Source organism: Coccomyxa subellipsoidea, assembly GCF_000258705.1.
Source record: "Coccomyxa subellipsoidea C-169, whole genome shotgun sequence".
NCBI classification, from domain to species: domain Eukaryota; kingdom Viridiplantae; phylum Chlorophyta; class Trebouxiophyceae; family Coccomyxaceae; genus Coccomyxa; species Coccomyxa subellipsoidea.
In genome coordinates, this window is record NW_005178029.1 from 768334 (window position 1) to 787891 (window position 19558).

At 54.0% G+C, this 19558-nt stretch overlaps 4 protein-coding genes across 4 annotated transcripts; all 4 read left to right on the top strand.

Moving 5' to 3' along the window:
• Nucleotides 1-75: 75 nt before the first annotated feature.
• On the top strand, nt 76-3473 carry COCSUDRAFT_30447 (ATP-dependent DNA helicase; the record flags this gene model as incomplete). Its single annotated transcript, XM_005645262.1, has 13 exons — nt 76-165; nt 259-295; nt 388-476; nt 570-662; nt 784-918; nt 1020-1085; nt 1195-1305; nt 1452-1558; nt 1702-1780; nt 2151-2277; nt 2536-2594; nt 2830-3024; nt 3294-3473. The coding sequence occupies 13 exons, from the start codon at nt 76-78 to the stop codon at nt 3471-3473; spliced, it is 1368 nt and encodes a 455-aa protein (XP_005645319.1).
• A 1625-nt stretch (nt 3474-5098) lies between these two features.
• Nucleotides 5099-8968, top strand: COCSUDRAFT_57335 (hypothetical protein; the record flags this gene model as incomplete). Its single annotated transcript, XM_005645263.1, has 11 exons — nt 5099-5125; nt 5335-5381; nt 5486-5588; nt 5842-5935; nt 6064-6249; nt 6545-6747; nt 6966-7206; nt 7476-7769; nt 7949-8074; nt 8344-8631; nt 8829-8968. 11 exons carry the CDS (start codon nt 5099-5101, stop codon nt 8966-8968), a joined length of 1749 nt encoding a protein of 582 aa, XP_005645320.1.
• A 1421-nt stretch (nt 8969-10389) lies between these two features.
• Nucleotides 10390-13444, top strand: COCSUDRAFT_67229 (Bromodomain-domain-containing protein; the record flags this gene model as incomplete). The annotated part of the gene is made up of 6 exons (XM_005645264.1): nt 10390-10809; nt 11167-11224; nt 11464-11714; nt 11976-12221; nt 12560-12668; nt 13245-13444. The coding sequence occupies exons 1-6, from the start codon at nt 10537-10539 to the stop codon at nt 13442-13444; spliced, it is 1137 nt and encodes a 378-aa protein (XP_005645321.1). The 5' UTR covers nt 10390-10536.
• Nucleotides 13445-15252: 1808 nt separating this feature from the next.
• On the top strand, nt 15253-18875 carry COCSUDRAFT_18221 (hypothetical protein; the record flags this gene model as incomplete). Its single annotated transcript, XM_005645265.1, has 5 exons — nt 15253-15423; nt 17035-17121; nt 17883-18014; nt 18283-18372; nt 18681-18875. The coding sequence occupies 5 exons, from the start codon at nt 15253-15255 to the stop codon at nt 18873-18875; spliced, it is 675 nt and encodes a 224-aa protein (XP_005645322.1).
• Between the last annotated feature and the right edge of the window lie 683 nt (nt 18876-19558).

Here is a 19558-nt window from a genome sequence, read left to right on the forward strand (position 1 = left end):
CCAGAGGCCTCTTATGTGCCCAGCCGGCCACAGGCACGCTCTGTGGACGAGCCAATGTCAGCAGAGGAGAAGGCGATGGATCTGCTCGACTTTGTCAACCTGAAAGTCTTTGGCAACAGCGCATTCCGAGAGCAGCAGCGCCGAGTCATTGAGACCGTCCTGAAGGTGAGTGTGTGCATCCTTGGATCTGACAAGAACTTCTGCTTGTGCATTTGCGGGTGCAGAATTGAGTGCTAAACGATATTCTGTCCCTTGCAGGACCGAGATGCTTTTGTGCTGATGCCGACCGGTGGAGGTAAACTCATTCTGGCCAACACCTGCTGTATCCATCAAAGACAGAGGATGGCTTCACATGCCGACTAGAAGTGATGTAATGATGGTGTACAGGAAAGAGCCTGTGCTACCAGCTTCCTGCAGTCATCTCACGAGGGCTCACTGTAGTCATCTCGCCTCTGCTGTCTCTCATGCAAGACCAGGTGCGCACATGCAGTGCATCTGGCCGCAATTTATGAATCTGCCACGTGTAAATCGGTTGTTTTGGGTCTTTAGAGGTGTCCAGCATGGTGTAGGTGAGGGCCCTGGTGACCACAGCCAGTGGAGGGGTCCCGGCTACATACCTCAACTCACAGCAGACTGAGAGGGAGAAGAGGGCTGTCTTCAGTGTGAGTCTTTCTCCCACTTCTGGCTGCTGTTGCAGCTTCTTCCTTCAGCTTGTTGCAGCGGCTCCATTGGCTGGTGACCGTGTTGTGTGGTTGAGGAAGGACAGCTGTGTTGCTGACGCAGGAGCTGCAGAAAGAGCAGCCAACAGTGAAGCTGCTGTACATCACCCCAGAGCAGTTGGTAGCCAGTGCAGCACTCGCCTCAACTTTGGAGTCCCTGCAGAGGAGAGGCCTTCTGGCTCGCTTTGTGGTGGACGAGGTATCATACTTGCGTGAAAGTTGCTTTCTCTTGCCTGTCCTTTAAAAGTGTGCACTTTCTCACGGTCTGCTCAATCTTGCTTATGACTCTCAGTATGACAGGCTCACTGCGTCTCCCAATGGGGCCACGACTTCAGACCAGACTACAAGAAGATTGGCGAGGTCAAGGTGAGACCAAATCAAATTTGACTATCTTGATCGTTCTCGTGATTGAAGCCATGTCATATTTTGCACAAATAGCAGTGCTGTACAGGAAATCATACGTGCTTTATTGCAGGCATCGAAGTTCTCCAGGATCCCGATTCTGGCTCTGACTGCCACTGCAACGGACAAAGTGAAGACAGATGTCCTGAGCATCCTGGGCATGTCCAGCTGTCCTGTCTTCACGGTGAGTCATCTCCTGGGCCATTCTTGTCATTGTACACTCTGTGATGTGGTCTGGTTCTTTCTAACGATTCCATAAGCAAGCAACATGCGAAGTGTATGGCAGCCATTGTCCATGCTTGCACTGAGCATGCAAGTCTGTGCAAGCAGGTGAGCTTTTTCAGGAGCAATTTGGTTCTGTCTGTGGTGAAGAAGCCCACTGGCAGGACCCCAGAAGGGAAGCCAGCCGAGCTGGAAGCACTTGTGAACTACATCAAGTGAGTGGGCACGCACCAAATTACTATTCCCTTGCTCTTACACAGAGCTAATCTATTTTTCGGACAATTTGCTCAGGTTCTTAGAAATGTTATGCAACAGAGCATTCAAAATAGGTGCATCAATAGATTATTGTCCGGTGCAGAGCACAAGGGAAGAATGCCAGCGGGATTATATATGTCATTTCCAGGGACAATACAGCCACAGTTGCAGCATACCTGAAGGTGTGCTGAAAGCCCCCAAAACGGCATGCATGCATGATGGTGATCTGGCATGCGTTCCTAGATCCCTGCAAGAAATGCTTGAGAGATATACTGTAGTAGTATATTTAAACCCCGCATTATTCCAATATTATTAACGGGTTCCCGCAGAGCTATCCTGCACGATAGAAAATATTTTTTTTGCATTCTCGCAACCCCACATTGGCCCAATGTTGGGCGCCACATATTTGTTTCATGATCCCGCATGCAGGTTGCCTACGGCTGGAAATCTATTGCTGGAAACCTATTATCAATCCATCCCACAAGTCCAAAAATAAATTAGTGAGCTTTTCAGAATGAGTACTACAGTATTGTGATTCTTAATTTGGAGCAGGAGGAGGGGGAGATCTCTGCGCACAGCTACCACGCTGGCATGACGCCCAAGCAGCGGGTGAAGGTGCAGAACGACTGGCGAAGTGGGGAGCTGCAGGTCGTGGTTGCCACCATTGCCTTTGGAATGGGTGAGGCACGGCACAGCCATCTCTCACCCCTCAACCATGTTATAACGACTTGCACTGTGCGATTGCACTGTTTGTCACTAATAGTGTCTGCTCTCAAGCTTTGGCCAACACATGGTGCTGGCTGTGCTGGCCAGCTCGCTTGCAAAATTCAAGCATGAGCAGTAGTGCCCCCTGAATATTCCTTTGCATTTGGAAACAGGAGTAGGAGTCCCCAACAAAAAACATGCACGCACTGAAGCTGGCACAAGTGTGGTGCAGGCATCGACAAGCCAGACGTGCGCTTCGTGGTCCACTACAGCCTGTCAAAGTCCATTGAGGTATGCCATCACATTCCCTTATACAATCACGCCATCGCACCAGTGTGTACTATCCCATTCAGTCAGTGTATGCCCTCCGGCTGAGCAGGACAGGATATTTAGCTGCAAGACTGTGCATCTCCTGTGCATCCTCAAAGGCCTCTCCATTATGATGACTGCATATCTGGCGCCTCTGGAAGCATGTACTTTCCTAACTTTACCGCAGCAGCTGACTTTATTGAAAATACCAACACAGGGCTACTACCAGGAGGCGGGCAGGGCGGGGCGGGACGGCAAGCACTCAGAGTGCGTGCTGCTGTACGCGGCGGGCGACATCCCCCGGCTCGTGCGGCTGCTGCGCGGCGGCCGCGGCCGCTCCAAGGCCAAATTCACCAAGGGCATGGAGCTTCTGAACAAGGCACGCTGGCATCCTGCTCTATTTGATATTGTGGTCAGCACTGCTATCTCCGCACCCCTGGAATGGCAAGCAACCAGGAAGGCTTCCTGCGAGCCAGTAGGTATATTCCCATTTTCCTCCAGGTTGATTATGAGTTCCTTATCGCATAGAATTGGGTGAAAGGACAAATGTGCAGTGCCCAGGCATTGCCAGCAAAGAGAAGCTGGGAGTTCGGATGCAGTGACTTAACGGCTTTGCATGGTGTGGTGATCTACACATGTGGCTGTCGCATGCAGATGAAGGACTACTGCACGAATGACAAGGCGTGCCGGCACAGCCTGCTGCTAGACTACTTTGGCGAGCGCTTTGCCGCCGGCCGCTGCGGCCAGGCCTGCGACAACTGCCTCGCCAGGCACATGCACAGCCCTCGCCAGGACACCGTGTGGCAGGTGCATCTCCCTGTACATCTGCTGCAGGCTTGCGTTGACGTGTCCTTTTCATGATCTTTCATCAGTGATCAGCAGAGGGTCAGTGTCAGCAGATTATACCCCTTCAGTTGCCAATTGCGACCCTGATCAACCTACAGCTTTGGCAACAAAGACCATGAGTGATCATCAGTTGGACAGAGCTCTTGGGATGAGCGTGTGCTTTACTCTGAAATATTTATTGCCTGTCCAGGATGGAGAGGGCGGAGGCGGCAGGAAAACCAAGAAGGCCAAGAAGTCCGGCACAGCAGCGCAGCCACAGTCTTCCACAGGTGGCCACTCCGCCGCATTTGTCAGTGCAGCTTCTTTGCCGCGATAGTACAGATGCAGAACTGCATGCATTGCAGCCACTGCCATGCTGACAGCAATTTAGAGGCAGCTGCCTTGCGAAAAATATCCTTGCCAAAGTTCGGTGAAACTTTTTGTACTTCCATCGAATAGAGTGAAACTTTCTGAACATATCTGGATCATGTTGCGCAACGGCGCCGTCGGCACCAGCTTGTGTTTACATAGATTAGTATGATACCTGTGCGTGTGCTAATATATGAGTCTGAATCAGAGTAGTATTAAAATAGAGTGGTGCGCACGTAGGCACTCGCTTCTCTATATAATCTGTGAAATTGCTATTATGTCGAGCTGCAGCTAATTTTTTTTTGGGAAGGCCATAATTCCTGGAGGACCCGCATTTAGAGGAGCAATGGTACCGGAATCCTCTAGAGGATTCCTCTAGATTGGGCGGACTAAATATCGTTAAGCATGTCTCGTGCATGCGCGGTTGCGATTGCATGCATGTGCATCTGGTGCACCTGCGGCAGAGATCTTCCTCAGAAAACATGGAACCCTGGTCGCACTTTCAATCAGCTGCAGTATGATCCAATATTCTTGCAAGAGAGTCGTGTCCATGGCCATGGGATTCCGCGGCGAGACGTCTAGATCTGGGGAGCTAGCATAAAGTCGAATGAAGATGCAGCTGGAGGCCATGCATTTTTCACTGCACCCCATACAACCGGTAAGCACCTCTACATTTTGAGGTGCCCTCGAGACACTTGGTCTCATCAGGCATGCATGCAACGCGATGACACATCGCTTACGAAGTCCACGCGTCACCGGAGAAACACCTGGACCAACACTTTTCTTCATTTCTCGATCCATTGTAATCAAGCAGGCTGCTGCAATGCCTCAAAAAGGTGCATTATAAAGCTCTGAAAAATTTGGGTACAGATTGAAGCGTTAGTACCTCGGTCAATATGCCACGGAAAAGCAAGAGCAGAGGTGATGTGTATGGTCCAAGAGGAAAGAGGAGAGGGGGACTTGGCAGAGGACGCGTGGCTTTGAATGAAGAGGTGCTGAGCTTTTCTTGGCTTTTGAGGGAACGCCTGTCTTTAAGCACAGAGCGAACACTTACCTTTGAATGGATTTTAGCTGAGGAATATTCACTAGCGATACCCAGGTTGCACGAGCGGTCAGATTCGTATACTATCGTGGTCTGAGACCTCCTTCATATGTCAGCATCGGCTAGGCGGGACGAAGGGCATCCTTCAGTCTTCATTACTGTGTAGCCTACTAGTGGTTTGCAGTTGACCATTTGAACATCCGAACGATAGAAGCATCATGGGACGCATGCTTTCATTGCCCACAGGTGAATGGTCATACAGACGGCAACCAAGGCGGTACGCTTAGAGTAGGAGGGCTGACTCTACACTGCTCACAAGGAGAAGTACAGAGCTTCTCTAGGAAGAGCCAGAATCGGCGCAGAAAGGTCGGACGCCCCTTCCCTGTTAAAACAGCCTGCGGCATCTTTTGTGAATTTTTAAAAAAATGTCAGCAATGCAATCTGCCCCATGGAAACACTCCAGGTTCCTTGTTTTTGTGTTTGCAGGGGCCACGCTTGCGAGACTCTTCGTTTCCCAGTGAGAGCACGTTGCGGTAAGTTTCTGCCATAGCTAACGTTATGTTTATGCTCACGCTTCCCTGCTGGCAATACACTTTTAGGATGCTTTAATTTGAATGATGCCATGATTGTTTACCAGTGACCTGGAGGGCGAAGAGAGCGACGATGGAGCGGCGCTAGATTACTTTCAGAACACAGCAGCTGAGGCTGAGGATAGTGAAGATCTTCCAGAGGACAGCAAGGTACGCTGCAAACAGATTGGCACATGTAAGAAGCAGATCAGCATGGGAACCCAGGTTGTTTTCAGTGTAATTTCAGACTGGCACATGGGGATGGGGGCATTGATATTTCGACTCCCGTCAGAGGAGCGATGTCCTTCGCGGCGGCTATGATTGGCTGGATGTTTCCTAGTGTGCTAGCATTTATTGGCAGCACTTCATCAGAGCAATGTAGGACGTGGCTGTCAGGCATGAGCACTGATGTGCACCATTGCAGGCAGCAGAGGCAGTGTGGCAGGCGATGCAGAATTTTGGCAAGGCCAAGCTCGGTGATGGGCCGCTTGCTGATGGCCAGGGGGACTGCTGGGAAGGTGCTGGCTCATAGTGCCTTGCATATCTACATATACACTTGCCTCATGCTCCTTTGCTGAAGTAGTCATTCTGCTACCGTGCAATGAGGTCAGAATATTTATTGAACGCATATGTGTGGGTGTGGCAGGCTTGGACCACATCCTTGATGCGGATACAAGCAGCGGGGAGGCAGACACAGAGAACAGCACGGACGAGTCAGACTCGGATGAGATCAGCATCACAGACATCACCTGCGACTTCGGCGAGGGGCTGAAGCTGGAGCACGCCTTCACCATGTGCACGCATGTGCCGCGCCTGCGAGTCTACTCAGCGAGTGAGCTTCCCTCCTCTCTCCATGCCCTTGGAACTGCTGACTTGACACTTGAGCAGCACACGCTTTGGCCACAATCACGCCACCTTCAGCAAGATGGCTTTGGCCTCTCAGATGTGCGGGCTGGTGCAGGCTCTCCTGATAGTGAAATATCAAGTTGGAATGGTCAAGATACCGTGGGGGCACCCCTGCCGCTAGTGCTTTGTCATTTCCCATGGGCGGTGCAGATTTACCTGATCATTTGTACTCCAATCCTTGCCAACGGGCAATGAGTGCTGACTGTGTGGATGCACGGCAGGTGAGACGAGCGGGTCGGGCCGGCGGCCGCGCAGCCTGGCGACGCCAGGGCAGCATGGGATGCTGATGCCGGGCGAGAAGCAGCGCTTGAAGCGCGCTAAGGTCGACGCCAAGCGCGCCGCCCGCGCCGCCGCGAAGGGCTTCGATGCGGCGGCCATTGTGTCGCAGCTTGAAGCGTTCGTGCTGGCGGAAGGTGACATGAAGGTGCGGGCCTGCAACCTTTTTCGCGAAATTCCGCAAGATGCAGCGATCAACATTGAATTCCGTGTGTACACAGCCGCAAGAAAGGCATTGCTCTGGCTGCACCTCGATTGTCTTTGGACGGGAGTCGCGGCTTGGTGAAATTGACGGCACGGCAGCATGGCTCCTGCTTCGTGACAGTAAAAGATCAAAATGCTAACATCAAGTCCTGGTATTTGCAGGCGTTCCCGCCAATGAGCCTCTACGCGAACGCATTTGTGCAGAAGGCGGCGGGCCTGTACGGGCTCAAGTCGGGGCAGCAGGGCAGCGGGCGCAAGCGGTTTGTCATCGTGGCGGCCACCAAGCACACGCGCCTGCCAGAGGCAGCCGAGCGCGAGAGGCTCGCGCACATGCTGGCATCCAATGACAACGCCGCCGCTGCCCTGCGCCCCCTCGTCACCAAGCCCAGCACCTCGGGCAAGGGTGCGCACACCTTTCATTTGATGCTGGTTTTTTCTCTCGCTGTTGCTTGACTCTGCTTCAGAAAGCACAAAGACAGTTCCACCAAGAAATACGCACCTCATTAAATTTGCCGCTTGACGGAGAGTGCTGCAGTGAGGCTGACCTTCCCACATCTTTCACTGGAGCTCCTCAGTCGTTATTGCCTGCCTTCTGGAAATTATCTAAACACCTCACAAATGCCCACAGGGTGTTCAACAGTGCAGGCCCGAGTCTGGTTGTGTCTGCCGCAGGCAACAGGGTAAAGAAGTTGCAGGCGAGGAAGCAGGGCAACACCACCACGCCGGTACGGTACAATCAGCCGGTGGGCTTTGTCTCCAGTGGCGTTGTGGACCCCTACCAGGTGGAGCACACAGTCATCCAGCCAGCGCTGGGGGGCCTGGGGGCAGATGCGCCTGATCTGGCGTCGATGCCCCAGCTGCATGACAGCGCGATGGAGCCGCAGCTGCTGCATGGGATGTTACCTGCCGAAGAGCCCATGGACAGGTGGCAGCTGCCGGACGTGATGGAGGAGGAGCCTAGGCCAGGTGGGTGGTCCTGTGACCAAGATTGTATCCAGCAGGTTTCTGTTGCATCAGGCAGGAAGGAAAGGCTTGCACTGCATGGTGTGGGCAAACGCTGGGAGCATACACAGCATGGAGGATGCTTACAGTGATGTTGGCTGTGGGTTGAGAACTTGTCTGAATGTGCCGGTCTTGTGCATCAGGGTCACCACTGCTGGAGGAGCTGCAGATGAATGTAGATGAGGAGCTCCTGAACGCAGACTCTGCCGTGCACACCGGCCTGGGCTTTGGCGCGCGCGGCGTCGGCAAGCGCTGCTTGAGCGAGCTGGGTATGCCTCAACTGTCTCACCCATCATGCACACGACCAGGAATTCATTAGTATTATGCTTCCTTTCCTGCCCTGCCTGGCAGCCTCATGCCTCTGCAGTGCATTGATCTCCACTCCAGTATTGATGATGACCTCAGATGATATCAGCTTGTGGCCATGGAACAGCTCTCCTTGTAAGCCATGACTGTATTTTGCAATACTCTAGTCTATCGGGTGGCTGGGGGCTGTCTGGTTTAGGACTGTCCTGAGCCAGGGAATGTGTTTGCACAGGTTCGAGCAGCCACAGCCGGGCAGCCACGGTGAGCGGGGAGGAGAATGAGCCGGGGGAACTAGGGGAGTGTGGGGACCGGGTCTCCCAGCTGCAGCCGGGGATCTTCACCACACGCGCGCAGCTGAAGCGCGCCAACAAGAAGCGCGAGAAGCTTGCACGCCGCGCCGTGCTCGCCCGTGCCGGCAACGTCGCGCCGCCGCCGGGGCCGGCCACCGAGGACCATGCCCCCACTGCCATGATCGTGGAGACCAGCCTGCGCTTTGGGAGCTTCGAGCGCCACACCACAGGTGCCGGCTTCACCCTAGATCCTGCCACAGCTGCAGTACTGTGTCTGCTGCTCTGCTCTGAAACTTCCGTGCACTTGCATTGGGGCTTGTGGGCTGTTGCTTGCGGCGGCGTCAGCCGAATCGAGGCTCACAAGAATGCATCGGCTTTGCTTGAGAGGAGCGCAGGAGATGAAGCTATCTCCTTGGCTTCTGTGCAGGCTTTGGATCGAGGATGCTGGCCAAGTATGGCTTTGAGGGCCAGGGTGCGGGCCTTGGCAGGAATAGCCAAGGGCGGGCAGAACCAATCAACGCTGTCATGCGGCCCAAGAATCTGGGCCTGGGCGCCAATGGCGGCTGAAGGAGTTCTGTGCTCCTGATTGTTTCTGTAATAAGTAGTGGGTGTCATGCTGTACAAGAAGTGTACTACCATGCTGGCGAGCTTGATCAACCCTGCAACTTCAAGTCTGACTTCAAACTGCTGGAACTCCTGATGTATACTAGCTAGGCTACAATCATTGACAGAGTATTGCAAAGAAACAGCTCAGGAATTGGCTTTGTTGCGATGTCACGTGACTGGTGATGGCCCGCTAAGTGGCCAATGTAGATGCAACAAGTGGGAGCGCCCGCGGGCGGCCACGAGGTCATACGCGAGCTGGGGGGCAGAACCAGTCGCAGGCCCGTAAAGCCAATCGCCAGGCAGATATTTAGAGATAATCTAGGGCCAAAAACGGGGCAATCACCCCGGAAAGGCCTCTAAACTGCGCCTCGCGTTCCGTTCAACTGCTGTGGCCGCCTCACGAGCAGCCACATGGCATAGGGAAGGGGCAAAAGATAGAGATAATCCGTACCAGGTTGACCGATCGTAAAGGACATTCGCCTTATGGCGAATGACCAAAAAATACTGCTGACATGGCAGGCATCATGGGAACTGCAACATATAGTTACTATGTCATATACAGTATAGGCAGATGCTGTCAAGGTGATGCTGCAAAAGAGCAGCACGAGAAGCAATGCCTCGTGTTGCGTCTCGCTCTTCAAGACCTGGGGGGACACTTCAAAGCGAAGAGTTTTGAGAAAAGTCTTGGCTAAAACTTGAAACGTTGAGACTGAATATTTACATACTACCTTCTTTGTTCTGGCATCACATCCGACTCTGAATACAAGTCGTAGTGCGAAGGGAATGTGTAGGAAGTGCATTTATTTCCTTACAGACAATTAAGCTTACCGGGTTTAACTTCTTATGATCATCACAAGCAATTGTCGCCGAAACTTGCGTGGTCCAAACGTCTAGTCCTAGGTCGAGTCAGTTCGCATCGCACGAAGACAGTGCATGATTTGAGAGGCCCTCCAGATAGCTCAGCGCTGTATAAACTCTTTCGGTGATCCAAACCAAATTGTTGTCAGTGAGTCATCGACAATTGACAATGACACAACTCAGCAGCTGCATGAGTCTCAGCTGCTTCTGCGGAGAATTTGAAATTTAACCTGGAGGCCATCGTATTTCCCTGATAATATACCATCAAGGGATGTGGAGGGTCTTATATATTGCCTCTTTTGGAACCACGCCGAAGCCTGATTTGGTAGAGCTCATGCAGCAGATGGCGTTGTCTCCCGCCTGACTACTTATTCTGCAAAATTACATCCTGTTTGACAAAACATTTTGCCCGAGTGAGTTGGCGGGTTAGGCCAATTGGCGAATTTCTCTAAATTTTCGCATAAGGTGCCTCCCTTGTGGAAATACCCTCCAAGGGTCACCTCGAAGGTAGCAAAGCTTGCCCAAACGGGGATCGCCTGCTGTCGCTCCGCCGTGAGCGTGCGTGCCTTTAACGTTATGTTGTAGCTCCTGAGGAGACCAGTAGCTTCCATTTGCACGTTGTGTGGTGTTCTAAGACCCACGGACGGCCGAGAAATCCGCCTAAAACACGTATGGTCCAGATGATTGAGAAATACCGGAAGTTGAGTCTGCGACTCGACAACGGGGCCGTCATCGGTCACAGCGAGAAGTTGTTGGGCGATCCAAATGGCGGGCCGGTGCTGCTGCCGGTTGATAAGGCCTTTTCGCGCGGCTTGGTCACTGAGCGGCAGGTCAAGCGATTGGAAGCGTTGCTGATCCAGATGCACTCACGTGCACCCAACGCTGCGCCGTTGAGGAGCCTTTCTGAGCTCAACCGGAAACGGAAGGAGCCCGACTCTGCTCAGGTAGCTCTCCTGGCTGATGTCTGCTTCTGTGCTTCTGGAAGCTGGATGAAGCCTTCTTGTAACACCGGCATAGCGCAAGCTGCGGCAGTGATTTTCCCATTTTCTGATCCTGAGCATGTTGATGACTTGCGTCTGGGTTTGCCTTCCTTCAAAGCATGTTTTATTGAGAGAGACAGTTTACCCCCTTGCATTCCTTGCGGCGCCCAGTTTGTGCATTTCTGTGCATATTCCACAGTGTGAAGTTTCGATGAAGCCTCCCATCGTATTTATGAAACGATCTGCGTCGCCTTGAGAGCACTTTTTCGCTCTTTATTCCCTCACCAATATGGCGGCTGATGTCCCTTCCCTTTATCCCAGGAGTTGGCTGGCCACCCGAAAGCTGCTCACCTTAACAACGGTCGCCGTGGTGGCAAAGGCACGTCTCTGCACGGCTGATGCCTTGGGAGCACATGCACCCTGCTGTTGGTGTCTCAGCATCTTGGGTGGCTGGTAGCTTGTGGCAGTGCTGAAATTCCTCGTATCTTTTCTTGAGGCTCATGCAATCGTAGTAGTGATGTCACGCAGCGATGTCTGCCTGTTGCCACAGTATCACCTGTGCTGTGTGGACATGTTCTGCGAGATTATCTGTGCAGATGGTATTCTGCCTGGCTGTAGGGGAGCGGCACTCTATGGGCGGCTCCCTGGGCAATTCTTCGTGGGGTGGCGGCGATTTTTATGCAAAGTGCACTGAGATCCTGACCGAGGTGGAGAAGAACCTGGGCCTGAACCTGTACATCTTCGCAGCGCCGGTGAAGGCAGCAGACTACCCAGAGTACCACAAAGTCGTGAAGGTGCCTATGGACCTGGGGACCATGCGTGGCCGCCTCGAGGGCCGCCAGTACAACAACCCCCAGGAGTTCTGCGATGTAAGCCTCGTGCTCTTTCTCGGCTGCTGTTTGCATCACTCTTTCCCGTTCCTGAATACCACCACATGCGCATGCGAAGGCAGCCGCGTAGGTTAGCTGTAAGCCACGTCCCAAGCAGCAACTCCTCGTAGTATCCTGTTGAGCACGGTTAAGGTGGGCTGAGCAGGCAGAAGATGCTGACCTTCCAAAGTTGCCAGGGAGTTGCACAGGTGCCCTGTGAAGGACAGGCGTGAGAGTGCTGTTGCATGCGTGCACGCGCAGGACATGCGGCAGGTGTGGATCAACTGCGCGCTGTACAACCACAAGGACACGGTGGTGGGCAAGGCGGGATCGCGCGCGGACGCCAAATTCGAGCAGCTCTGGGCGGCCTCCGGGTACGACCAGGGCGGGCGGCGGCGCCGCGTGACGGGCGGCATCGCTGCGCACAAGTATGAGCCGTCGCTGGACCCCGAGCCCAAGCCGCCCGCGCGCAAGACCAGCAGCAGCGGCCAGCGCAACGGACGCAGGGTGCGGCCCTGGCTGAAGTCGACTCAGCGTTCCCCGATATTGCCTGTACAATTGTAGACATTAAGGCAGATGCCCACCAATGTCACGAGACTTTCATTCCGCTGGGCGGCAGTCTGATAAAGCTTGACACAGTGCACGGTGGCATCTCGGGCTCTTCTAGGAGTCCGAGTAAGACAGGCTCCTGGTGTACTGTCTGCGATCGAGTGATGTATTGGGCATGCATTCTTACTGCTGCAGTGATTGTTTCTTCGACTGCAGTCAAGGGGTGAGACCTGTGGCAGTGTTTTAGAGGGTGCATTGCATGGACAGGGCTGAAGATTGTGATGTGTGGGGTTCAGGAGGGCCTGCAGCGCATGAAGAGCGTGAACAACAAGCCCATGCCCATGGAGATGATGCAGGAGCTTGCCAGCCGGCTTGGCCAGTTCGCAGAGGATGACAACATGGAACGTGAGTCAGCCCACTGTTGATTATCCCATGCATCAGTTCATGTGGCAGGACACTCTTGTGCTGAGGGCTCATTCAAGCCTTTATTTGAAAGGCCATACATGGGATTGGGCACCCAGCACTCTACAGAGCCATGTTGACTTGCTCCTTACCTGGTTGAACAGCTGCATCGCAGGGCAGGGAAGGTTCTCCCCTTTTCCCCTCCATTCGAATTCCTTTCTCTTCTACAAATGTAATGCATGTCTCTTAATTTTGCTTTCGCAATGCCTACCGACCCATTTGAAGACCAAAGGGTCGACATCAGTGCTCAAACTGATTCCAGCCTCTTTGGCGCTTCCTGAGACCCTCTTCCCCCTGTTGTGCTCAGGGCACTTGGCAAAAACCCAAGGCATGGGCTCCCCGGGCCATTGCCTCTGGACTGCAGCCTTATTTACACACCCCTTCTTCATCAATCTGCACCCTCTTGCATACTACACAAGCTGACATGTACATCCTGTGTACATGACATGTCAGCTTGGGTGAGTGTCAGGGCGATGCGGCACGGATGCTGACCTGCTACTGTGGCTGTGCCTGCTGCAGAGATCCTGTCGATCATCAGGGAGGGGCAGACTGTGGAGCTGCAGAGCAATGGCGAGGTGGAGCTGGACTTTGACACTCTCGAGAATGCCACCCTTTGGCGCCTGTGGGACTTCACAGAAAACATGAATCTGCCAACCACCATCAGCCCAGCCGACAGCGAACCCTCTGACTCTGATGACTCCGGCGACGAGCCCGGCTGAGGGGAGACAGCTGCATTCTTGCCAGCTAACAAGGAAGTTTAGATGGTTGATGGTGAGCCAGCGCTGCACACCTTGATGCTGTGAGCCCATGCGCAGCGGAGGCTGTTGTGCATCAGCAGAGGAAAAGGAAGCTTACCTGCATGTTGTGTGATGACGAGTCCCTGTCTACCCCATTCTTCCAGGTGCTTTAGTGGTGGGCTGGCCCGAGTTGCAGAACAGCAAGCGGCCAGCTGCCGTGTATTTTAGAGGATGCGCTGTCCAAGGAAGGCAGCGCAGTAGCCTGCCTGACATGTTGAGTCCATGGTGTCTCCCAATGTTGGTCTGAATGGTCCTGCAATTAATTACAGAACGCAAGACAATGAACAGCAGCAGCTGCACCTGCAGATTTTGAACTATCCCTGGCTCAGATAGGAGAGCAAAAGGAGTCTGATGAGTAGTGCATATATCACATGGTGTACTCGTGTGCAACACAGGACACTGTTTATGACATCTTGTGATTCTCAGTACTGGTCTTGGACTAGTCTTGATCACAATCTTGAAAGGGGGTGGAAGTCTTGACTTGTGAGCAGAACCCACATGAGATGGCAGATGGCCACACAGATGCTAGTATGGATAAAATAAGGGTCTGGGCCCTTCTGTGCACAAATGTTTGTTCGAAGGTTAACAAACGGGCTCGCTTTTCATCCCAACTTGCAAGTTGGGAGCCTGGGCAGTCTGCCGCATATAGCATGCCAAGTCCTCACTTGCCGGTCTTTGTCTGGGCAGAACAATGTAGTGCTTGACAAAGCTCATTGTAAAGTATGTCATAAAGTTCACGGTTCATTGCCATCTTACCCCATATCCCTTCATTTGAAGATCAAGTTACTGAGAGGTCAGTTCCTAGCCTGCCCACTGTGCAGCAGTGCCTTCCCTGTCCCCTTGGAAGAGCAATAGTGCATATTGTCCAAGGACGTCTGATTGAATATGTAAAACACTCCAAAGTTACTTGCATTTCGCGTTTGAGCTTCACCAGTACCGGTATCCAGAATTAGAATTTTCAAGAAGCAGTAATCTGATCTGAGGTTCTTCCTGGTCAACGCAATATTTCCTGAGATCCAATTATTTCGGCAACATCTAACCACAGCAGTAATTTGAGCTGTCTTTCGATAGGTCAACATGGCTGGGCGGGGCAGGGACAGGGTGCTCCCGGCCTGGATGGTAGCAAATGGTGCTCCTGCACCTCCTGGACCTCCTTCGATGAGCTCCAACAATTGGGCCGATGTTGATCAGATTGCAACAGCTGCAGTATTACAGGAGCAAGACGCTGAGCTTCGAGCGACTATGGCTCAGCAAAGGTCAGCATCTGCTCCTCTCTTGGTCACCCTCTTTGATTTTTCCTTCCCAGACAGGAAAATACCAGATGCTAAGAAATAGGAAGGAAAATTTTAAGCCAAGGAAAGTTATCGCCTGACCCTCCTTCTCTGCCTTCAGTGGACACAAACGAGACTTTGGGGAGGTGGAACCTGCCCAGACAGATGACCCGGCACTTGTCAAGGTGCACATCACTGCAATGCACTGCTTGCCCTGGTGCATGCTTGTTTGAATGCCTGCCACCTTCCATATGCATGCATGCCAAGGATGCTGATGAGGACCAGTATGGCTTCTGCAGGACAAGTTGCGACGACTTGAGCATGAGATTCGAGGAGACAGACCGGTACACACACTGCCTTTACACATGTTGTGAACAATGATCTCCATTTGGTGCCACCTTTCCAGCATTGGACATTTGGAGGCGGTCACGGAGTGCTATGGTTGCCCGCTTGTCTCAAATGATAGCAGTGTTCGTGGGTGCTCAGGGGGCCGGGGACCCCAGCAGGGAGAGGGGCGCAGGCGATTGGCAGCACTACAAGCCCCCCTCCGCAGTTCTCAAGGAGGTGGCTGCACGCAACGCGCAACCGCGGCTGACCGGACCTCGGCCCCCCGGCCCTCCTCCCCTTCAGGTCCTCTTCTCATTTTATTTTCCCATATATAACACTATACGGTACTTGCAAAGCACCGTGTCATGTAGTGCTGTACCAGCACTAGGTTGAGGATGAGGTGCTAACTTTGGGGATGTCGCCAAGTAATGTCACAAGAATGCCGAAAGTCAAGTTGTAGCAATCTGTGCGCATGCAGCCTCCGGGTCCGCCCGGTGCCAGGAGACCCCCTGGCCCGCCAATGCCACATCCCAGCCTGGCGCCTAATGCACAGCCGCTTCGGCCGCCCGGCCCCCCAGCAATCCGCAGCATCCCTCCTGGGCCGCCTGCACCCTTCAACGCCCAGCCACCTCACGGTGTGATAGCTCCAGCCCTATGATAGCTCAAGCCCTCGCCTCATACTCACCCGCAGGGAACCTTCTACACCACTGGCTGTAGTATCTGCCCTTCTTATGGTGGATTGCCTGGAGGACATGGGAGTGTTGTTCATTTCTTCCATACGTGTCGGCTGCACATAAGGCAGATCGTCTCCAGTAAAGATGGACTCAACCCGCTGGATGCATGCACGCAGGCAGTCATCTGGCTCAGCAGCCCGGCGCCGGGCCGCCTCGGCAGCCGCCGGGGCCACCGCCAATGCAGGCCCGAGGCATGCCGCATTTCCAGCAGCACATGCACCCAATGGGCCTGCCGGGCAGCCCCGCAGTGGGGCAGCAGCTGCCCATTGGGCAGGCCCCAAGCAACACCCAAAGTGCCAGCGCGGCTCCCTTACAGCAGGGGGCGCTGGAAGGACTCGGCCAGCTCTATGGTGCACAGGGAACAGTGGGCCAGGTGGCGATCAGTAGGGACCCGTCCCTGGAGCGGACGACTTCAAGCTCGTCGAGTGCGCATCGCACCCTTTTCTTTCTGCTTCTCGCCGTGGGCACAATTACACAAAGGAGTTGGGGAGCATAACTCCAGAATGGCAGTTGGCTTGCCTCAGCTCCTGCGGCTTGTGTCCTGACAATGGCTTATTTGTGAAATTCCATAGCTTGCTTCACTCCGTGATCCCTGTGCTGCAGACGGGGCTGCTGAGGCGGCAGGCTCCACACCCACGGAGCTGCAGCGGCAGCGACGGCCGTCATATTTCGCCAAGCCCGTCATCCGGGCGGCACCCGTGCCTGCGGCCCAACCACAGCAGCAGGCACCACCGACCTCCAATGGGGCCTCGCAAGCCGCTCCGGCCCCTGCAAAGGAGCTGCCCCCATTGCTGCGTGCACGTCTGGCCATGCGGGGGATCCTGCCTCAGGTGCCGCCATTTGCCACTTGCAATGATTGCTTTGGCCAATTCGAAGCATGTCCAAGCTTGACAGAGGTGATAACATCCCTTGACAGCGCTTCAGATTTATGCGGGCTGCCTCATTTATTCCAACCATTGTGGCTCCATGCGTAGTTCTGAAGCGCCATCAAAATGGCCTTCAGCACAATATCACTGTCATGCGCGGCTGCATTTGGACGGTAGTTTCTTGCTGCATGCAGGCTGATGCGAGCACTCCTGCCAGCTCAGCTGCTGCGGCCCCTGTCCAGCCAGCAGCAGCTGTCAGTGTGGCTGCTGCTCCTGCTGCTGCAGCGGCTCCCCCAGTGGCGAGCGGCTCTGAGGCGCTGCCCGAGGGCTGGGCGGAGGCTATTGACCCCACGTACAACCACCCCTACTGGTACAATGTCAGCACTGGCGAGCGCAGCTGGGTGCGGCCCAAGCCTGCAGCTGCGGCCAGCGCGCCTGCAAACGCCGCTCCCGCCGTCCAGCAGGCAAGTCCTCTTCGACCCTCCTACTTGTGTTAGCGTTTCAAAGAAGACAGATTATACCATGATTGATGAAGCCTCCATTGTGTGCATGGTTCAGAAGATAATTCGCTCCTTTTTGTATATTTTAGCATGGCAACTGATCTTATTGTGCATTGCGAGATTGACATAACATTGTGCACTGCAGAAACCGGCATCCAGTGCTGCAAAGGCGCCGCCGCCACCAAAGGCCAGCGGCAGTGCACTTCCTCCTGGGTGGAGTGAGGCAGCCGACCCTGGCACTGGGCAGGTGTACTACTTCAACGCATCCACAGGTGCGGATGCCCCTTGGTCAGATGCAGTGATTGATGGGCTCACTTGCATCACAATATCAGTGAAATGCGGCATTGAGAGGCCATGTGGACCAATAGCCCTGATCTTTCAAGATTGCGTGAATGGCTCATTTAATGAGCACAATCTGGAAGCAGCTGCTCCAGGTGCTGATCCTCTGGACTTCCCAAATTTCACTGCTTGCGATTGTTATTTCATGTTGCCAGTGTCTTTTCTTGGGAGAGGCAAGGGACCTGCACCTGGACATGCTGATGCCAAGCAAATTTTGAGGAGCCACCACATAAACGTGGGCGAGACAGACCCGTTCTCGAGGTGCTGGACATATGAAGGCCTGAAGAACTTAAACTGTTTTGGCTGCGGCAGGCCAAACTCAGTGGGAGCGGCCCACAGCTGCGGCTGGGCTGAGCGGGCCCTTTGTACCTTCTGCCAGCTTCACAGGGCGCGTGGAGGGGTATGTCTTCAAGATGGGAAGCAAAGGCCTGGGCTACTACCAAGACCTCGGACTCGTTGGAGGTGCGCTAGCACTATACAATCACGCGGTTGACGTAAAATACTGCGCCGTCATCCAACAGAAGTCTGTTTAATCTGCAGGAACGTGAGAACAACTGCTTGAGCGCACTGTCTGTGGCAAGGTGTGCTTGCAGGGCCATGAACTCAGGGCCATGAACTCACGTCGTGTCCATGTCTGCAGGTGATGCCGCAGCGGTGCCAGTGGCGGCTGCTCCAGCAGCTGCCATGCAGGTGGCGGCTGCGGTGCCGGTGGAGCCCCGGGAGAGGCTGAACCGGCGGGAGGTGATTGCGGCGCAGCAGGAGCGGCGCCACGCTGCCCGCCGCCAGCGCGACGAGATCGACCCCATGGACCCCGTGAGTCACCCCTCAAGCCACCCTTCCCGCCCCTGCACACAAGCATTTGGATTAATTGAAGGGATCCTGGACCTCAGGATTGAAGGCTTGCCATGGTCTCAGATGCCAGAATAGCATCGTCATAGGAACCTCCCAAAACTGGGGTCCAGGATCCTTTCAGGATGCTGAGGAGCTCCGAAAAATCTCCCAGGAGCTCCTTGGGAAAATCTTACTTGCCAATTGCTGTTGCTGTTCAATCCCGGGACGTTGAGCGGCTTGCATGCGCTCAGCAAGTGTGGGTGATGAGACGCTTGGTGTGACCGTTGCAGTCGGCGTACTCGGATGCTCCGCTGGGCGGCTGGTCGTCGGGCATGGAGGGGGCGCAGCCGCGCGCGGCCGACACCACAGCCAGCGGACCGCTGTTCCAGCAGCGCCCCTACCCCGCGCCGGGCTCAGTGCTGCGCGCCAACCAGAAGCTCATCAGCGGCGAGCCCCAGATCGGCCCCGCCGTGCCCAGGAAATGAGCGCGCCTTGCGTTGTGGCTGCCATGATGTTAAGAATGTTGCTCGCGCTGCTGTTGTTGCGGGCACTGTCAAGTGAGAGTCTGACTGTTGTGTCAAAAAAGATGGCACATCATAGCATGAACGTATTGCAACGTTGCGCAACATGCTGTCCTGCAACAGCATGCTGTCCTGCGCGCAATCATAGCATTGCAATGCGTGACTTTATCCTGAGATCACTGGGCACATCAATCTAATCCGATTAGAGTCTGGTCGTAATCCCATCATGATCATGAGCTCATGAGCTCAGGTAAATATTTACTTTAACATTAATATAAATATTTACATTAACAGGCGGTTTTCTGTTTCTGATGTATCGTAATATATGTGCTGGGTGTTTTGCAAGCACCTGGCCGCTCTTCAGCAAGGCAATCATTGCAGTCACACATGCAGCAATGAAGGCCTTGGTGAGCCCTTCAACGCATGCTTGCACAAGCACAAAGGTAGTCAAGGTAAGCAAGAAAGCGGTGTCCCCTGCTCCCCCCAATGCAGCATGTGAAATCTGAAGTGAACATTATGACAGGTTACATGGACAGTACAGATATCTGAATCGATTAGGAGAAGGAGTTACCAGCAGCCAGTGGCGAATGAGAATCTGATCTGCAGACAAGATTTGACAGTTCTGCACAATCTGTGAAGCAAACTCA